The following is a 16135-nucleotide window of genomic DNA, read 5'->3' as shown; positions in this document are numbered from 1 at the left end:
TGTGTTTTGTTTCTTGCCTCTGTGTTGCTGGGCCCTGTGCCGGCTATTGGAATTAAAAATCTTTGCCGTGTGTCCTGTGCATTTTTGTCGTTGATCATGCCAGGCATATTTCACGAAGGCAGCAGTTGTGTTCTTATATTCACTTTGCACTGATTGAAATGTGAAAATATCAGTAGAACTCCAAATTGATTGATTTCAACTGCACACCTGTAAAGTTTTGTGACTGTATCTACATTGTGATGGTATGCTGCCAAAAATCTGTCAACAAACAGACACAAACTACGGAACCAGGCAAGGGAGAATTCTTTTTCTGGTGATCAATTTTCTAAGTGTGATATAAATGATTTTCTCTCCTGTGTTTATGATGAATCTTTTTTTTTTTTTGTTAAAGATTCTGCTCAGTTTCACACATTAATTTTTTTTCTACTGAAAAAAGATATTTTGTTTCACTCAGTTTTACACGTTTCCACAGATGGAGAGCTCACAGATCCTCCAGATCACAAGTCATAAATACAGGAGAGAAAATCATTTAGTTCACACTGGATCGCCTGAAAAAAAATTCAGGCGATCCAGTGCCGATCTATTTCATAGATAGGGCTTCTGTTGAAAGCCCTGTGTGTGTGTGTAGAGAGATATCTCTAACGTTTCATGACGTAAAGTGTCTTTCATTCCCATTCAGTCTACGGCCTCCCCCCCACATGCTCTCTGTCTCAGAGATAGATAGACAGACAGACAGACAGACAGATAGATAGATAGATAGAGAGAGATACACAGTATATCTCTATATAACTATATAGAGATATATTTCTATATATAGAGATATCTCAATATATCTCTCTATATATAGATATAGATATATATATAGAGATGGATATCTATATATAGAGATATATCTCTAGAGAGATGGATAGATAGAGAGAGATCTCTATATAGAGATATCTCTCTCTATATATATCTATCTATATATCTATCTGTCAGTCTACGGCCTCGCCCCCTTCTGTATGTGTACACATGCTCTCTGTCTCACAGATAGATAGACAGACAGAGAGATAGATAGATAGATAGATAGATAGATAGATAGATATAGAGAGATACACAGTATATCTCTATATAACTATATAGAGATATATTTCTATATATAGAGATATCTCTATATATCTCTCTATATATAGATATAGATATATATATAGAGAGAGATGGATATCTCTATATATAGAGATATATCTCTCTCTCTATATATATCTATATATCTATCTGTCAGTCTACGGCCTCGCCCCCTTCTGCTCTCTGTCTCACAGATAGATAGACAGACAGACAGACAGACAGAGAGATAGACAGACAGACAGACAGACAGACAGACAGACAGACAGACAGAGAGATAGATAGATAGATAGATAGATAGATAGATAGATAGATAGATAGATAGATAAATATAGAGATACACAGTATATCTCTATATAACTATATAGAGATATATTTCTATATATAGAGATATCTCTATATATCTCTATATATCTCTCTCTATATATAGATATAGATATAGATATCTATATATCTATCTGTCAGTCTACAGTTATGATCCAGGGATCTGAGAACAGTTTAGACAACTTTGAGAACAGCTTCCAAACACTGAAAACTGTGGCGGCATCAAAAATCTCTCCTCCTCCTCCTCCTCCTCCTCCTCCACAAGAGCTCCAGACCAGGTCACCCATCTCCAGCAGACATCCACCTACACCATACTCTGAATCACCCAAACTCTCCAGCAATCTCAGAGTCCTGAAGGAAGGTATCTCAATACTCGAGAGAGAGTTCATAGAATTCAGAGAGAAGACAATGAGCAGTCTTCAGAGGTCCGATGACAGCCTTCTAGGAGTGAAGGAGATGTACTCCACAGTTCAACAACAGAGACACCAGATAGATGAACTCCAGCAAGCTGTTCGAGAACTGGAAGAAGACAACAGTTCACTGAGAGAAACACTCAAAAGAGTAATAGAAGAGCTAACATCGACCCACCACACCAGCCCAACACGGCTGGATCAGGAGACCCAGCAGCCCCTAGATCAGGAGATCCAGCAGCCCCTACTCCAGGAGACCCAGCAGCCCCTGCACCAGGAGATCCAGCAGCCCCTGCACCAGGAGACCCAGCAGCCCCTGGACCAGGAGATCCAGCAGCCCCTGCACCAGGAGATCCAGCAGCCCCTACACCAGGAGACTGGATTTGTCACCCAGACATCTTCAACATCTTCAGCCTCTCGCCCCCAAATGTCTCCTCCCCTCTTCCCTCTGGGGACCGCAGACCAGGGGTCCCAGAGAAGGAGACCAGAACCTGCTTCACAAATCAACACAGAAATAATATTTCTGTGTGATTCCAATGGAAAGTACATCAATATGAAACGTCTCTTCCCAGGCAGAAGATCCAAGATGATTTGGTGTCCTACCACCTCAGAGGCTGTAAAGAAGCTAGCCACTACAGACCTCCGGGGTGTGAAACACATCCTGATTCACACTGGGACTAATGACCTCACACACAACAAGGACATACCTCACTCACTGCGACAGGTGGCAAAGAAAGCAACCTCAGCGGCCCCTACAGCCAGGGTAACCATATCCACCCTGTTACCCAGAAGAGATGTTCCTCAGCATGAGATCAACAAAATTAATGCGGAAATATCCAAAACCTGCGCAGGAATACCAAACGTCCATATGGCACATCATGCAGAGATCCTCTACCAGCACTTATATGATAGCCTGCATCTTAACCAGAGCGGTATGCGGCTGTTCATCAAAGACATTAAAGACACAGCTCTCGACCGCACCAGATCAACATCTCACATCACCAACAAGAGCACACCCATCCACCAGAACCTCCACAGAAGATCGCAGCACACTAGAGACACCACCAACAATGGCCAGAGCTCTTCACGGAGATTCAGACCTGCCTCGAGGTACTACACCCCAACCCCACCTCTTCTGAGTCCCAGCACCACCCCACCACTGTACACCTCAGCCCCACCTGTTAAGGACCTCCACCCCACAGTACCACACTACATCCCCCCTCTACCCTCACCTCTTCATGGACCCAGCGCCACCCCACTGCTGTACACCTCAGGACCACAACCCAACTGCACCACACTATGCCAGTTGGCAGAAGCAGCAACAGTGGCAACAGCAGTGGCAGCAGCAGTGGCAGCAGCAGCCAGCCCAGACTCAGATCCAGTCTCCAGCTCAGAGAGACAGCTACGATGCCGCCAGACTCAACACCTCACCCACTGAACTGAATCTAAAACAGATAAGAGACATTGCAACACTACTCTATACTAAATTACTGAGCTAATAGAAAGTAGAACAACACTGAATAAGTCATAATCACTTAACATTTAACATATACTTAACTTTTTATTTTTTATTTATGTTTTTATTTTTATTCTATTCTATTTTATTTATTCATTCATTTTTTTCTCTTTTAATTCACATTACGTTTGTTTTTGCTTGTAAATCGGATATTAAGTGGTACACGATTCTGTTAAGGTAAAGAAAATAGCATCTTTTTCAATAAGTAGTTGGAACATTCAGGGCATATGCTCTTCAGTTTTTGGTTTGAAATCAACAAACCCTGACTTTCTGAAAAATATTAGAAATGTAGATATAATAATATTGAATGAAACTTGGAATCAAAACCAAAATCAATCTAACTGTCCAAACGATTATATAGAACTTATTATACCCTCTGTAAAACACAAGCATATTAAGAATGGCAGAGATTCAGGTGGTTTACTCATATGGTACAAAGGAGAATATAAAGATTACATCTCACCAGTTAAAAAAGGTACAAATCACATTTGGATAAAAATTCACTCAAATATTCTAGAAAACAACAGGGATATCTATCTATGTGCAATATATATTCCACCCTTAAACTCCCCCTATTATGCAGAGGAGGTTTTTGAGGAACTCCAGAAGGAAATTTCCTTCTACCAAAGTTTAGGATCAATCTTAATATGTGGCGATCTTAATGCCAGAACTGGTAGAGAGCCAGACTTCATTAACTATGAAGGAAACAAACATATTTTCAAATGTCCCCTTTTGTACCAGACCTGCATAAACACACAAAGACAAAGCTTTGACAACACGGTTAACAAAACTGGCAAACAGGTACTACAAATATGTAAAGGGTTGGGTCTGTACATTGTTAATGGCAGAATCAGAGGAGACTCTCTGGGCAGACTCACACAATGCTCTGTGTTAGGTAACAGTGTTGTAGATTATGCCATTACTGACATTGAACCACAATATATAAATGCATTCACTGTATCACCACTACAGCCCTTTTCAGACCATAGCCAGATAACCTTATTTCTGAAAAAGTCTTTGTCAACCACCATAAATCCAAATCCTGAGCCAAGGATGTTTCCTCTACCGAGGAGATACAAGTGGACAGAGGAGAGCACTGCTACCTATACCGCTGCACTAGACTCTGCTCAAATTCACAACATGCTGGATATTTTTCTCAACACCCAATATCAGCCTGAAAGAGAAAACGTAAATCTGGCCACACATCACTTAAATACAATATTTATTCATTTGGCAAAAGAATCTAAATTAAAAATCTCACAAACTAAAAAATCCAACATGAAACAAAAAGAGCGTTGGTTTGATAAAGAATGTGCTGTATCCAGACAAAACCTGAGAAAACTGTCAAACAGAAAACACAGGAACCCAAATGACCTATTAGGACGGCTTGAATATGTCCAAGCCCTGAAAGAATACAAAAAACTCCTTCGTGTGAAAAAAATGCATTATATGGAGGGAGAACTCAACAAAATTGAAAAAGCCATAAATGAAAACACCTTTTGGAAATTATGGAAAAACATCAACAGAAACCCACGTACAGAGACCAACCCAATTCAAAATGGCAAAATCTGGAAAGATTACTTTGAAGACCTCTATAAAAATCCAGAGTGTCACGGTCTGAATCATAACCAAATTTTAACAATAGACAAACTGAAAGAACTAGAAAGGACAGTGAAGGACAACCAATGTGCCCTTGACTACCCCATCACCATTAAAGAAATACAGCACAAAATCAAAACCCTTAAAAATGGAAAAGCTTGCGGTATAGACAGCATTAACTCAGAGATGCTGAAACACAGTAACTTAAAACTCCAACTTGCCGTGCAAAAACACTTCAACCTGGTGTTGGTCACTGGATATTACCCCAGTGTTTGGAATAAAGGTCTCATTTCTCCTGTATATAAAAATGGAGACAGGTATAACCCCAGCAATTACAGGGGCATCTGTGTTAACAGCAACCTGAGTAAACTCTTCTGTAGCATCCTTAACTCTAGATTAATCACTTATCTCACTGAACATAATATTCTGTCTAGAAGCCAAATTGGTTTTTTACCCAAACATCAAACATCTGACCACATATACACTCTCCACACACTCATCCAACAGCATGTTCACAGAAAACACAAAGGAAAGATATTTGCATGTTTTGTAGATCTAAAAAAGGCTTTTGACACAATTTGGCACAACGGGTTATTTTTACAACTTCTCCAATATGGAATTGGGGGTAAAATTTATGATCTAATCAAATCCAAATATTCTGACAATCAGTGTGGTGTTAAAATTGGAAACAAAAGAACAGAGTTCTTCAAACAAGGAAAAGGAGTGCATCAGGGCTGCAACCTGTCTCCCACTCTGTTCAACATCTATATCAATAAATTGGCCACCCTTCTTGAACAGTCCTCAAGCCCAGGATTAGATCTACAAGGCAAAGAAATCAAATTCCTCATGTATGCAGATGACCTGGTTCTACTGTCCCCAACAGAACAGGGCCTACAGCAGAACCTCTCTCTGCTGGAGACGTTCTGTCAAAACTGGGCGGTAGATATCAACCTTGACAAAACCAAAGTCATGGTATTCCAAAAAAAGGCCAGGTTACAGGAGTCCAAACATGTTTTCAGGGTAGGAGGGACCACACTTCAGCATACAATGGAATATAATTATCTGGGCATCATCATCAGTTCATCAGGCAGCCTGGACAAGGCAATACATTCCCTCACAGAAAAGGCACGCAGGGCCTACTATAGCATCAAAAGCTCACTATATAAATTCAATCCTCCAGTTACAATTTGGCTAAAACTATTTAACAGTGTAATAAAACCCATCCTCATGTATGGTAGTGAAGTGTGGGGCCCTCTAATGACCCAGAGGCACACCTCATGGGACACAACACCCACAGAGAAACTCAACCTTCAGTTCTGCAAGGAAATCCTCAAGGTCCACAGAAACTGTCCAAACAATGCATGTAGAGCAGAGCTGGGACACTTCCCTCTCTCTCTACACATGATCAAAAGGTCAATTAAGTTCCAGGTTCACTTAGCACAAGCTGATCCTGCTTCCTATCACCACAGAGCCTTTCTCAGTAACAGCCTCTGTCCAGAGACAGACCCCCTGAGAAACACCAGAGAAACCTGCCACCTCAACATCCAAGACCTCCAAACTCTCTCCAAAACTCACCTGCTGTCTATAGACAAAGAGAATAAAAAGACTTACATTGACATTTGGAAGAATGAGATCAAATCCATCAATAAATTGGAATGCTATCGCTCACTGGATAGAGAGTATTCTCCAGCACAATATCTGATCAGCATACATAACCCCAAACAAAGACGAACACTAACAATGTACAGACTCACCGACCATCAGCTACAGGTTGAAACAGGTCGGCATAAGAAAGAGTGGAAGCCCAGAGAATTAAGAGTCTGTAAACACTGCTCTTCAGGAGAGGTGGAAACTGAGGCCCATTTTCTCCTCTCCTGCCCCCTGTACCAAACTGAGAGAGAGGTTTTCTTACAGCAGATCACTGCAGCAGATCCATCATATCAGGGAAAAACATGTGATGAACTGTTAAAAGTCTGTCTGGGAGAAGATCCACAATTTATCAAGTTAGCTGCACAATATGTAACACTCTGCCATGAAACTAGAGACACACACAAACACACACACACAGGGTATACTATATAAATGTATATATACTTTTTCTTTTCTTTCTTTTCTTTCTTTTAATTGTACATATTTGATTCTATGAGTTGTATTTGTTTTGTTCTGTTCATTGATTGATGCTTTGGCAACATTGTTGTTAAAACTTTCATGCCAATAAAGCGAATTTGAATTGAATTGAATTGAATTGAATTGATATCTCTCTCTCTATATATATATCTATATATCTGTCAGTCTACGGCCCTTCTGTATGTGTACACATGCTCTCTGTCTCACAGATAGATAGACAGACAGACAGACAGAGAGATAGATCTGTCTTTTTTTGATAGAAATGTCTTTTTTGGGGGGGCTTTTAGTTAGACACCATAAATCGCCAAATTACCAACACATCCAATTTTATATAAGAATCGTGACTATTTTAAAAGCTCAACTACTTAGTGCCTATAGAGGCCAAATAATACTGTCTTCACCCCACTCAAGTTATATGTCACTCTTTTTACAATTTGAGGGTAACATTAGATTGGCATCCATCATATCAGGGAAAAACATGTGATGAACTGTTAAAAGTCTGTCTGGGAGAAGATCCACAATTTATCAAGTTAGCTGCACAATATGTAACACTCTGCCATGAAACTAGAGACACACACAAACACACACACACAGGGTATACTATATAAATGTATATATACTTTTTCTTTTCTTTCTTTTCTTTCTTTTAATTGTACATATTTGATTCTATGAGTTGTATTTGTTTTGTTCTGTTCATTGATTGATGCTTTGGCAACATTGTTGTTAAAACTTTCATGCCAATAAAGCGAATTTGAATTGAATTGAATTGAATTGAATTGAATTGATAGATAGATAGATAGATAGATAGATAGATAGATAGATAGATAGATAGATAGATAGATAGATATAGGGAGATACACAGTATATCTCTATATAACTATATAGAGATATATCTCTATATATAGAGATATCCATCTCTCTATATATATCTATATCTATCTATATATATAGATAGATATAGATATATAGAGATATCTCTATATATAGAAATATATCTCTAGAGAGATGGATAGATAGAGAGAGATCTCTATATAGAGATATCTCTCTCTCTCTATATATATATCTATATATCTATCTGTCAGTCTACGGCCTCGCCCCCTTCTGTATGTGTACACATGCTCTCTGTCTCACAGATAGACAGACAGACAGACAGACAGAGAGGTAGATAGATAGATAGATAGATAGATAGATAGATAGATAGATAGATAGATAGATAGATAGATAGATAGGCAGAGAGATAGATACATAGATAGATAGATGACAGACAGACAGACAGACAGACAGACAGATAGATAGATAGATAGATAGATAGATAGATAGATAGATAGATACATAGATAGATAGATGACAGACAGACAGACAGACAGACAGATAGATAGATAGATAGATAGATAGATAGATAGATAGATAGATAGATAGATAGATAGATAGATAGATATAACTATATAGAGATATATTTCTAGCTCCTCAGCTCCATTACCACAACTGTAAAATGCTGCTTACACATTTATAACTAGTTTCTGTCTAACTTCTCCTCATCAGGCCAGAAACATGAAGTGAGTTGTTGAATTTTTTAACAGTTTATATTTTCACAAATATCATCTCTAAAGCAGATCAGTCCAACTTTGGAACAATTTTCCTAAATGTCTTTTTTGGGGGGGCTTTTAGTTAGACACCATAAATCGCCAAATTACCAACACATCCAATTTTATATAAGAATCGTGACTATTTTAAAAGCTCAACTACTTAGTGCCTATAGAGGCCAAATAATACTGTCTTCACCCCACTCAAGTTATATGTCACTCTTTTTACAATTTGAGGGTAACATTAGATTGGCAAATAAATGAATAATAAGATAAGTTTATATTTGCAATCAAGTACCTGCCTATCAGAGGTGGAGGACTCACATGACTTGACTAACACTGATTGAAGACCTGACTTGACTTAGTTTTCATGACTTGTGGCTTGACTTAGACTTTCTTGAATTAAATATTTGCATTTGCAAAGTGATACTGGAGTTTCTGAAAGTAACACAGCAATTAACAGACCTTATTAAATGTAAAGCGGATGAAACCAGAAGGAGGCAGTAATGCAACATGAACGATGCCAATTTCCGTCAAACACCGAAGAAGAAGAAGAAGAAGCCGCGTCACTCTTACACCGTCCAATCAGCGTGCTACGTGTACCACGCTGAGGGTCAGGGGTTGTCAACCAGAGAGGAAGATGGCGGCAGGCAGACTGAGCTGCGAGCAACGCCGACACTGATTCAGCAGGCAGATATTACAGAAGATTAAAGCTCCTGTACTGCCAATTCTGAACGCTATCCCTGTACACCTTACTTCTTCGAAGTAAGGACACTAATGGCGCTGCTGTACGGCTTGTTATGGCGGCTTCTGCTGCTTTTGGTCCACGTCAATAGAGCGCTCGTCTCCTGGCTCCGTGTCCGGCTACGGAGCTGGAAGGGCCGGCTGTGGGAGCGGGCAGTGGCCGCTCTGCTCCTGCCTCTGGCTCTGGCTGGGTTCCCGGACCAGCAGAAGAAGTTAAATCGTAACCCTGATGCTAACGCCAACCCGGTGACTGGAAAGCGCACTGCCAATCGCCGGGCACGGTGGCTGTCTGACGGCAGATCTCTGGAGAAGCTGCCGGTACACATCGGCCTGTTGGTAGCGGAAGAAGAGCTCAGCTATACGGACATCGCAAACCTGGTGGTCTGGTGTATGGCTGTCGGAATATCTTATGTCAGCGTGTATGATCATCACGGTAACCATTTTACTCTTCACCCGACTGTGGTGCTAGCCAGGGCAGTCTCTATCAAATAACCTTTCTCCAATAATGTAACACTGATGTTGTTTCTGCTGCTAACTGCTTTAACAACTTCCCACAAAGGAACTTTTAACAAGAACCATTTTAAATCCAGAGGATAAAACTAATGAAACAAGACGTGGGTTTTCAAATCAGATAAAACCTACATGTATAGCAGGGAGCTGCAGACAGAGAGAGTCCTCAAGTCTGTGATTTGACTTGTGTTTTAAAGTAAGTCCTCCTCTGAACGTCCAGTGTGCAGGACTGCAGCTGAATCCAGCAGTGATCACACACAGGCTCGCTGCCAATGAACAGTGATCTTTATGGTGAAGTTTATACGTTTCTTATCTTATCACTATTAAGAACAGCTTTGTGTTTGATTAGTGTGACTTGATAAGTTTATTTGACTTTCATAATGTTTCATTACTTCTAGGAACATTATTTATACAAGTAGAAAAGTGATCCTCCCTCCCACCAGGAAGATGATCCACCTCCTGGGGCTTATTTCAGTCATGTCATGTGACTGGAGAGGTTATATTAGTTTGTTCCCCATTACGTGGCTCAGTTGTACCATCAGGCAGAGACTGGGCCTGGTCAGATATGGAACCTTGTGTGAGTGATGACCATGCACACACGTAGACTACATGTTCCTGGTTTAAAACACAAGCTGTGTTCTCAACGGGGATCCCTTGGGGCTGAAAGAGAGACTGATCAGAATAAATGAGATCATTCCAAAAGTAACTTAATCCCGCTTGAAAGAGCTGAAGTATATAATCTGATCAAATGTAAACCTGTTTTATTGTTTCCTTTTTTACTAATATCGTTCTGTCCTGTTTCTGTCTAAGAACTAGCACTGCTCAATAACCTTTACAGTAGATTTTGATTAAAACTGATAAAAGGAAGAAACCAGAAATGCAGAGGAATAAACTCATATTGGTGCTAAACTCTCGATGCTGGTTCCTGTAATGTAATTCTGTGAGAACTGCTACTTTCTCCTCCAATATCTTATTGGAATAAATAAAACTATATTTTATTTTACTCTGCATTGAATGATGTGCTTATCATCGTCATTGTTCTCTTCCCTCAGGTATTTTCCGGAAGAACAACTCCCGTATGCTGGAGGAGATTGTAAGACAGCAAGACTTGCTGGGTGTAGACGGATCCAAATGCAATGTGGAGTTCCTGACCAATGGTACAGATGAACACCAGCGCCACGGTAAGGACTTAGCAAAGCTGGCTCTCCTGTTCTTTCAGTCAGTGTGCATATATGTACTTAAGTAGGTGTGCAACATGTCACAAAACATCACAGTTCACAGTTTACAGAAAAAACAACTTCAGGTCAGGATTACATTAATTAAAAAAGGTGCTACTTTCTGCCTCTTTTCATCTAAAGTAACCACCATAGATGTATTAATAAAAAAAATCAACAAATTTATAAAAATAATATTATTAAGTATTGCATTATAAGCTCTTTTGTAATACATCCATGGCATCACTCTCTAGCCTCGCACATTGTCCCGCCCACAGCACTGTCTGAGACTGGAGCTGCTCCACTGAGAGCAAAGCTGTGTGTTGTAAGAACGACAGTAGATAATGTCAGAGGTTGCAGTCAACATCACAATCTGATGATCTGCTTCTATGAGGAAAAGATGCCCACTGCTCCCAGTTACACCACTGAAGGCCTGAAGTCACAACCAATGGAATATCACTCTGAAGTAACAGCAGCAGTAGAACTGCTTTTCACACTTTAATGGTTAGATTTTACAATTCATCCACATTATCTCTGATAGCAGTTTTATTAACTCTGCTTTGGCACATCAGCTCACCGTACACTGAAACATCACATATCAGAACATGCTAATCTTGATTGTTAAACGGCATGGTGGCTGTTGTTATAGAGAGCTAAATACCAGTCCACTTCAAGACTAGATTCTGTTTCACACGCTGTCACTACCTAAAAGTTGATTTGTATCTACTATGTGCCACTAAAGTGCTAAATTTAATAAACTGGTAGACATAATGTTAGCATCTGCATGACATCATCTCCTCAAGATATTTTGGATTAAATGACCTAAAGCTCCTCAAATCTTTGTCCTTTAACAAACGACTGTGTCTTGAGTGGGAGAGAGACTGCAGAATGAGAAGAACATGTAAGAACAGGCTCAGTGTAGTGAATTTTCACTGGATGAAAGCCAGGACAGAGGTGTTGCATTTCTCCACGTGGTGGTAGCCTAGTTTTTCAGGCCATTCTTCCAGAACACAAAAGACAGAAACTTACCCAACCAGGTAGCTGACAGAAACCCATAACCACAGGATTCTATCTCACACTAGCTCAGTATAATAACATCCCTAAAAGGGTATCTATCTGGATTATGTATCAGTTATTCATCAAGGTAGGAGATGAAGGATTGAAGACAAATGGTAAATGTGCTGCTTTTACTTGCACACTTCAAGTCTTACTGACCTCTCAAGACCGCTGCATCTTCAGCATTCACCCAATCGCACACAGTGGTGATGGAGGTTACCATGCAGTGTGCCACCTGTTCATCAGGAGCAATAACCCTTCATACACACACTCGCTACTAGCTAAATGGAAGAGCCACCGAGATTAATTTGGTTCAGCATTTTGCCCAAGTACACACAGACGTGCAGTTCACAGAGGCCGGGGATTGGACCACCTTTCAAATTGTGGACAACTGCTCGACCCTGTTGCGGTTGCCACCCACAGCTGCGATGTGAATGTCAGAAGTTAAGCGCCTTGACAAACACTTTGAGAATGCTATTTCTCTAGTTAGATGCCATTAAGGAGTTGCAGAAGAGGGCACGTATATGTTCAATGAAGATAACGTGACGGAAACATGACATTTGTTTGTTTCATGTATTATTTAAGGACGTTGCATCCCCTCATGTGTCCACACAGAGCTGCCACTATTTCTAGTAGTGTAAAAACTTAACTGCAGAATTTCCTTTTAAAAATATTTTCTGCATTTTCCATGCAGCTGTTTTTATGTTTCACTCAAACATGGATTCATAGAGAAGAAACACCACTCTCTATTTTTATATTTAAAAATATGAGGAGTGGATGTTCTTTTTTTATGGAAAGGTGCATCAGTAACAGTCAGTGTGTGTGTGTGGGTGTGTCAGTGGTGTCCTGCAGGCCCACAGTGAAGGTGTTGTCTCCAGAGGACGGGAAGCAGAGCATCGTCCAGGCAGCGCAGCAGCTCTGCCGCTCTGTGGAGAACAAAGAGAGGAGCTCCCAGGACATCAGCGTCTCCATGCTGGACATACTGCTCAGAGGTACGTGTGTGTGTGTGAAATGAGCTGATGTTTTTTTTTTCATTTGTCTGGCGGGACAATGAATGTGTCTTGTGTGTGGGATGCAGTGTGTGTTGTGATCACTCAGACATGAAGTCTAACGTGTCTCAGCTTTATATTTCTTTACATTCTTCATATAAAAACAGAGCAAACAGCTCTCAGGTCATTGCTACACACATACTACTGATTGGCACCCACTGCACCCCCTCATCACAGTTTGATTAGTAGGTTGATTTAACCCTCAAAGACCTAGAACAGTTTTTGGGTTGCCAGACTCTCCTGCATTTGGTTATTTGCCCTACCATATTCAGCAGTCAGCATCAAATACCATGTTGATGAAGGTTCTCAGTCATCCAGGTCATGGTAATTCTAAGTGCTGTATCTTAGGCAGCTGGACTTGTTTCAGTTTCTTGAAGACGTTTCACCTCTCATCCAAGAGGCTTCTTCAGTTCTAACTAACTGGAGGGGAGTTGCAGGCTTTTAAACTCTGTGTGGGAGTGTCCTTACAGAGTCGTTAAGGACACGTGTGAGCTCTGAGTTTCAGCACCATTAGGGCCACTTGTGGGCCGTTGACCCAACCAGCCTTCATGCAGGTTGCTAGGGCTAGGTTGTTAAGCTGTCTGAGGGAGGGGAACTCATCAAATCATCAACTCAAGTGCCATACATCATTTGATTCAGGGGAACCTGTCAAGTCTCATTTTGACTTTCGCTTTGTCTGAGAATGAATGAATTTATCTGAACTTGTATTTATTTTATTTTTTTTCTTTTACTGTGAACTCAGACCAAACCATTTCTTTTTAATTATTATGATTTAAAAGGATGACGTTTTGTCTACAACTGACCTTTTCTAAAAAACTTACAGCCGTTTATTATTCCTCTGCATTTTTCAGTGAAAAACAGGTGACATCCTATATTTCTTTTACTGACCATGTAAAGAGTAAGCAGTAAGTAGTGATTTTTTTATTAGAGGAATATTATATTCGCTGAACATGAACAAAAAAAAGTAGCTTGTCTACAACCATTGCCTGCTGAACCACAAGAGGAAACTGTTGGTTTCACTGACGAATCAATGCTGCAGAGCGTGACCGTGTAACCACGTTCCCTACGGAGCCCCTGAATGCCCAAACAAGACGTGTGATAAGTGAAAAGCTGAGAAACTCTTTACAAAACTTCACACAAGTTTGCGCGTTGAGATGATCAGCGGTTTAAAAGTTATTCAGCATTTTAGAACAGTAGCTATTTTCAGCAGCTGGCGGCTGTCTATGTTTCTGAGGGTTAAATGCAGGTTTCACATGTTTGATGTTTAAACTGTTGACCTCTTTGTTGTGTTTGAAGTCATTGTGTTTAAGTTGAAGACATGCTGTGTTTCTTTGTGCTTGTTTCAGAGTCAAAGAACATCCCAGACCCTGAGCTGGTGGTGAAGTTTGGTCCTGTGGACAGCACACTGGGCTTCCTCCCCTGGCACATCAGACTCACTGAATTCATGTAAGCTGCTGTGTGTCTTTGGGCCCATGTGTTTGATGTGTCACTTAATTTACTGATGACCGAGGCGCTGCATCAACCTTCAACATTAACAGCAGATGGCACTGTTGAGCTCTCAGTGCCAGTGTTTTTCTCTTTGGCTGTGTTCACCTGTATAGAGTGTAATATTTCCTGTGTCTGAAATGTGTGTCCTGCTCTGTGTCCTCAGCTCCCTACCCTCCCACAGAAATGTCTCCTACGAGGACTTGTTAGGCGTCCTGCAGCAGTACGGCGCCTGCCAACAGCGGCTTGGCCAGTGAGGTGCAGGCCAGCGTCCGGTTCTTAATATATAGAGAGAAGTGTGGGATTCACAGTCAGAGGGGTGTTTGAAGAGGTGGGGACCCCTCCGTGGCTCACTGTCTCTCACAACTCTCTCCCAACCCCCCCCAACTCTGTCCATCTCCTGGATCTCTAACAGACTGAGACAGCTAAAAGACGAGGAAACCAGGAGACACAGCCAGCCAGCTCACTTCCTGCCGCCAGCTCTTGTCTTATGATAAACTCGCATTCCAGGACTTCTGGAACATACTCTCCAAGCCAAGAGACAATAGCACATCAGAGACACATACTGACATGAGAAGACTGTCTGCGCAGATTCAGTGTTCCACAAACCCTGTTCTGTCCTCTCAAACCCTCCGGGTCACTGTTTCAGTGTTCAGTCTCCAGCTGCTGTTTACTGCCTTCACTCAGCAGATATCAAAGAAGAAACAAGGCTTTGTACCCGTCCTCGTGAGGCATCCTGGGAAATATAGCTGCATGTTAGGGAGAAGCTCAACTATCAACACAGGAGCTGAACAGCTGAAGTTGAGCTTTGGGACAGAGTGGTTAATAATGTGTAAATATTAGAAATTTATGTGGCTCTGTGTTTGTCCCTGTGGCCTCCAGCTTCAGTCTTGAGTTCATGTGTAGTGTTGCTTCAGACACATACAGAGGTTTGTTTAAAGCTCCTGTTAGACTGACCAAGCTCTGAAATAAAGAAATGCACTGTTTGTGTGTCTGCTGACAGCTCTCATTCTTAACAGACGCAAAATGGACTTTTCTATAATTCCATGGCAAAGTAGAGTCCATCTTTTGATGGCATCATACCAGCCGTGATACTCATCACCATGTTGACCCATGAGTCATTACTACATGATTACTCAGTGCTCATAGGTCAGACTGCACCCATCTTCGAACTCAGCCTTAATTTTGATTTCAACTACACACCTGTAACGTTTCATGACGCTTCTAAACAGTTATGGGCCAGGGGTGTAAAGTGAGGGATGGGGGGCAATGACCTCCCCTATTCCTACTCTCCTTCTTCTAGTGCCCATGTTGACAGACATATAAACACCAGGAGTAGTAGTGTCAAGTACTCAAAACTGCTTCTGTGGAGTTCCCTGTGTTGTAAATTGACAAATAAATGAACCTTGAAACACTT

At 40.9% G+C, this 16135-nt stretch overlaps 1 protein-coding gene across 1 annotated transcript; it reads left to right on the top strand.

Annotated features, from left to right (window-relative positions):
- The first annotated feature begins 9280 nt into the window (after window positions 1-9280).
- nus1 (NUS1 dehydrodolichyl diphosphate synthase subunit) lies at window positions 9281-16135 on the top strand. Its single transcript, XM_073492242.1, has 5 exons — window positions 9281-9837; window positions 10967-11095; window positions 13024-13176; window positions 14580-14679; window positions 14885-16135. The coding sequence occupies exons 1-5, from the start codon at window positions 9438-9440 to the stop codon at window positions 14973-14975; spliced, it is 873 nt and encodes a 290-aa protein (XP_073348343.1). The 5' UTR covers window positions 9281-9437; the 3' UTR covers window positions 14976-16135.

This window comes from Pagrus major, chromosome 22, assembly GCF_040436345.1.
Source record: "Pagrus major chromosome 22, Pma_NU_1.0".
NCBI classification, from domain to species: Eukaryota; Metazoa; Chordata; class Actinopteri; order Spariformes; family Sparidae; genus Pagrus; species Pagrus major.
The sequence above is the reverse complement of the archived record's forward strand: the minus strand, read 5'-3'. Positions and strand labels throughout refer to the sequence as shown.

What these genes read in the sequence shown, in the direction of transcription:
- nus1 (XM_073492242.1), top strand. Translation starts at nt 9,438, where the DNA reads ATGGCGCTGCTGTACGGCTTGTTATGGCGGCTTCTGCTGCTTTTGGTC. An exon ending in AGATGAACACCAGCGCCACG is followed by an intron (nt 11,096 to 13,023) that starts GTAAGGACTTAG and finishes TGGGTGTGTCAG; the next exon opens with TGGTGTCCTGCAGGCCCACA. An exon ending in GCTGGACATACTGCTCAGAG is followed by an intron (nt 13,177 to 14,579) that starts GTACGTGTGTGT and finishes TGCTTGTTTCAG; the next exon opens with AGTCAAAGAACATCCCAGAC.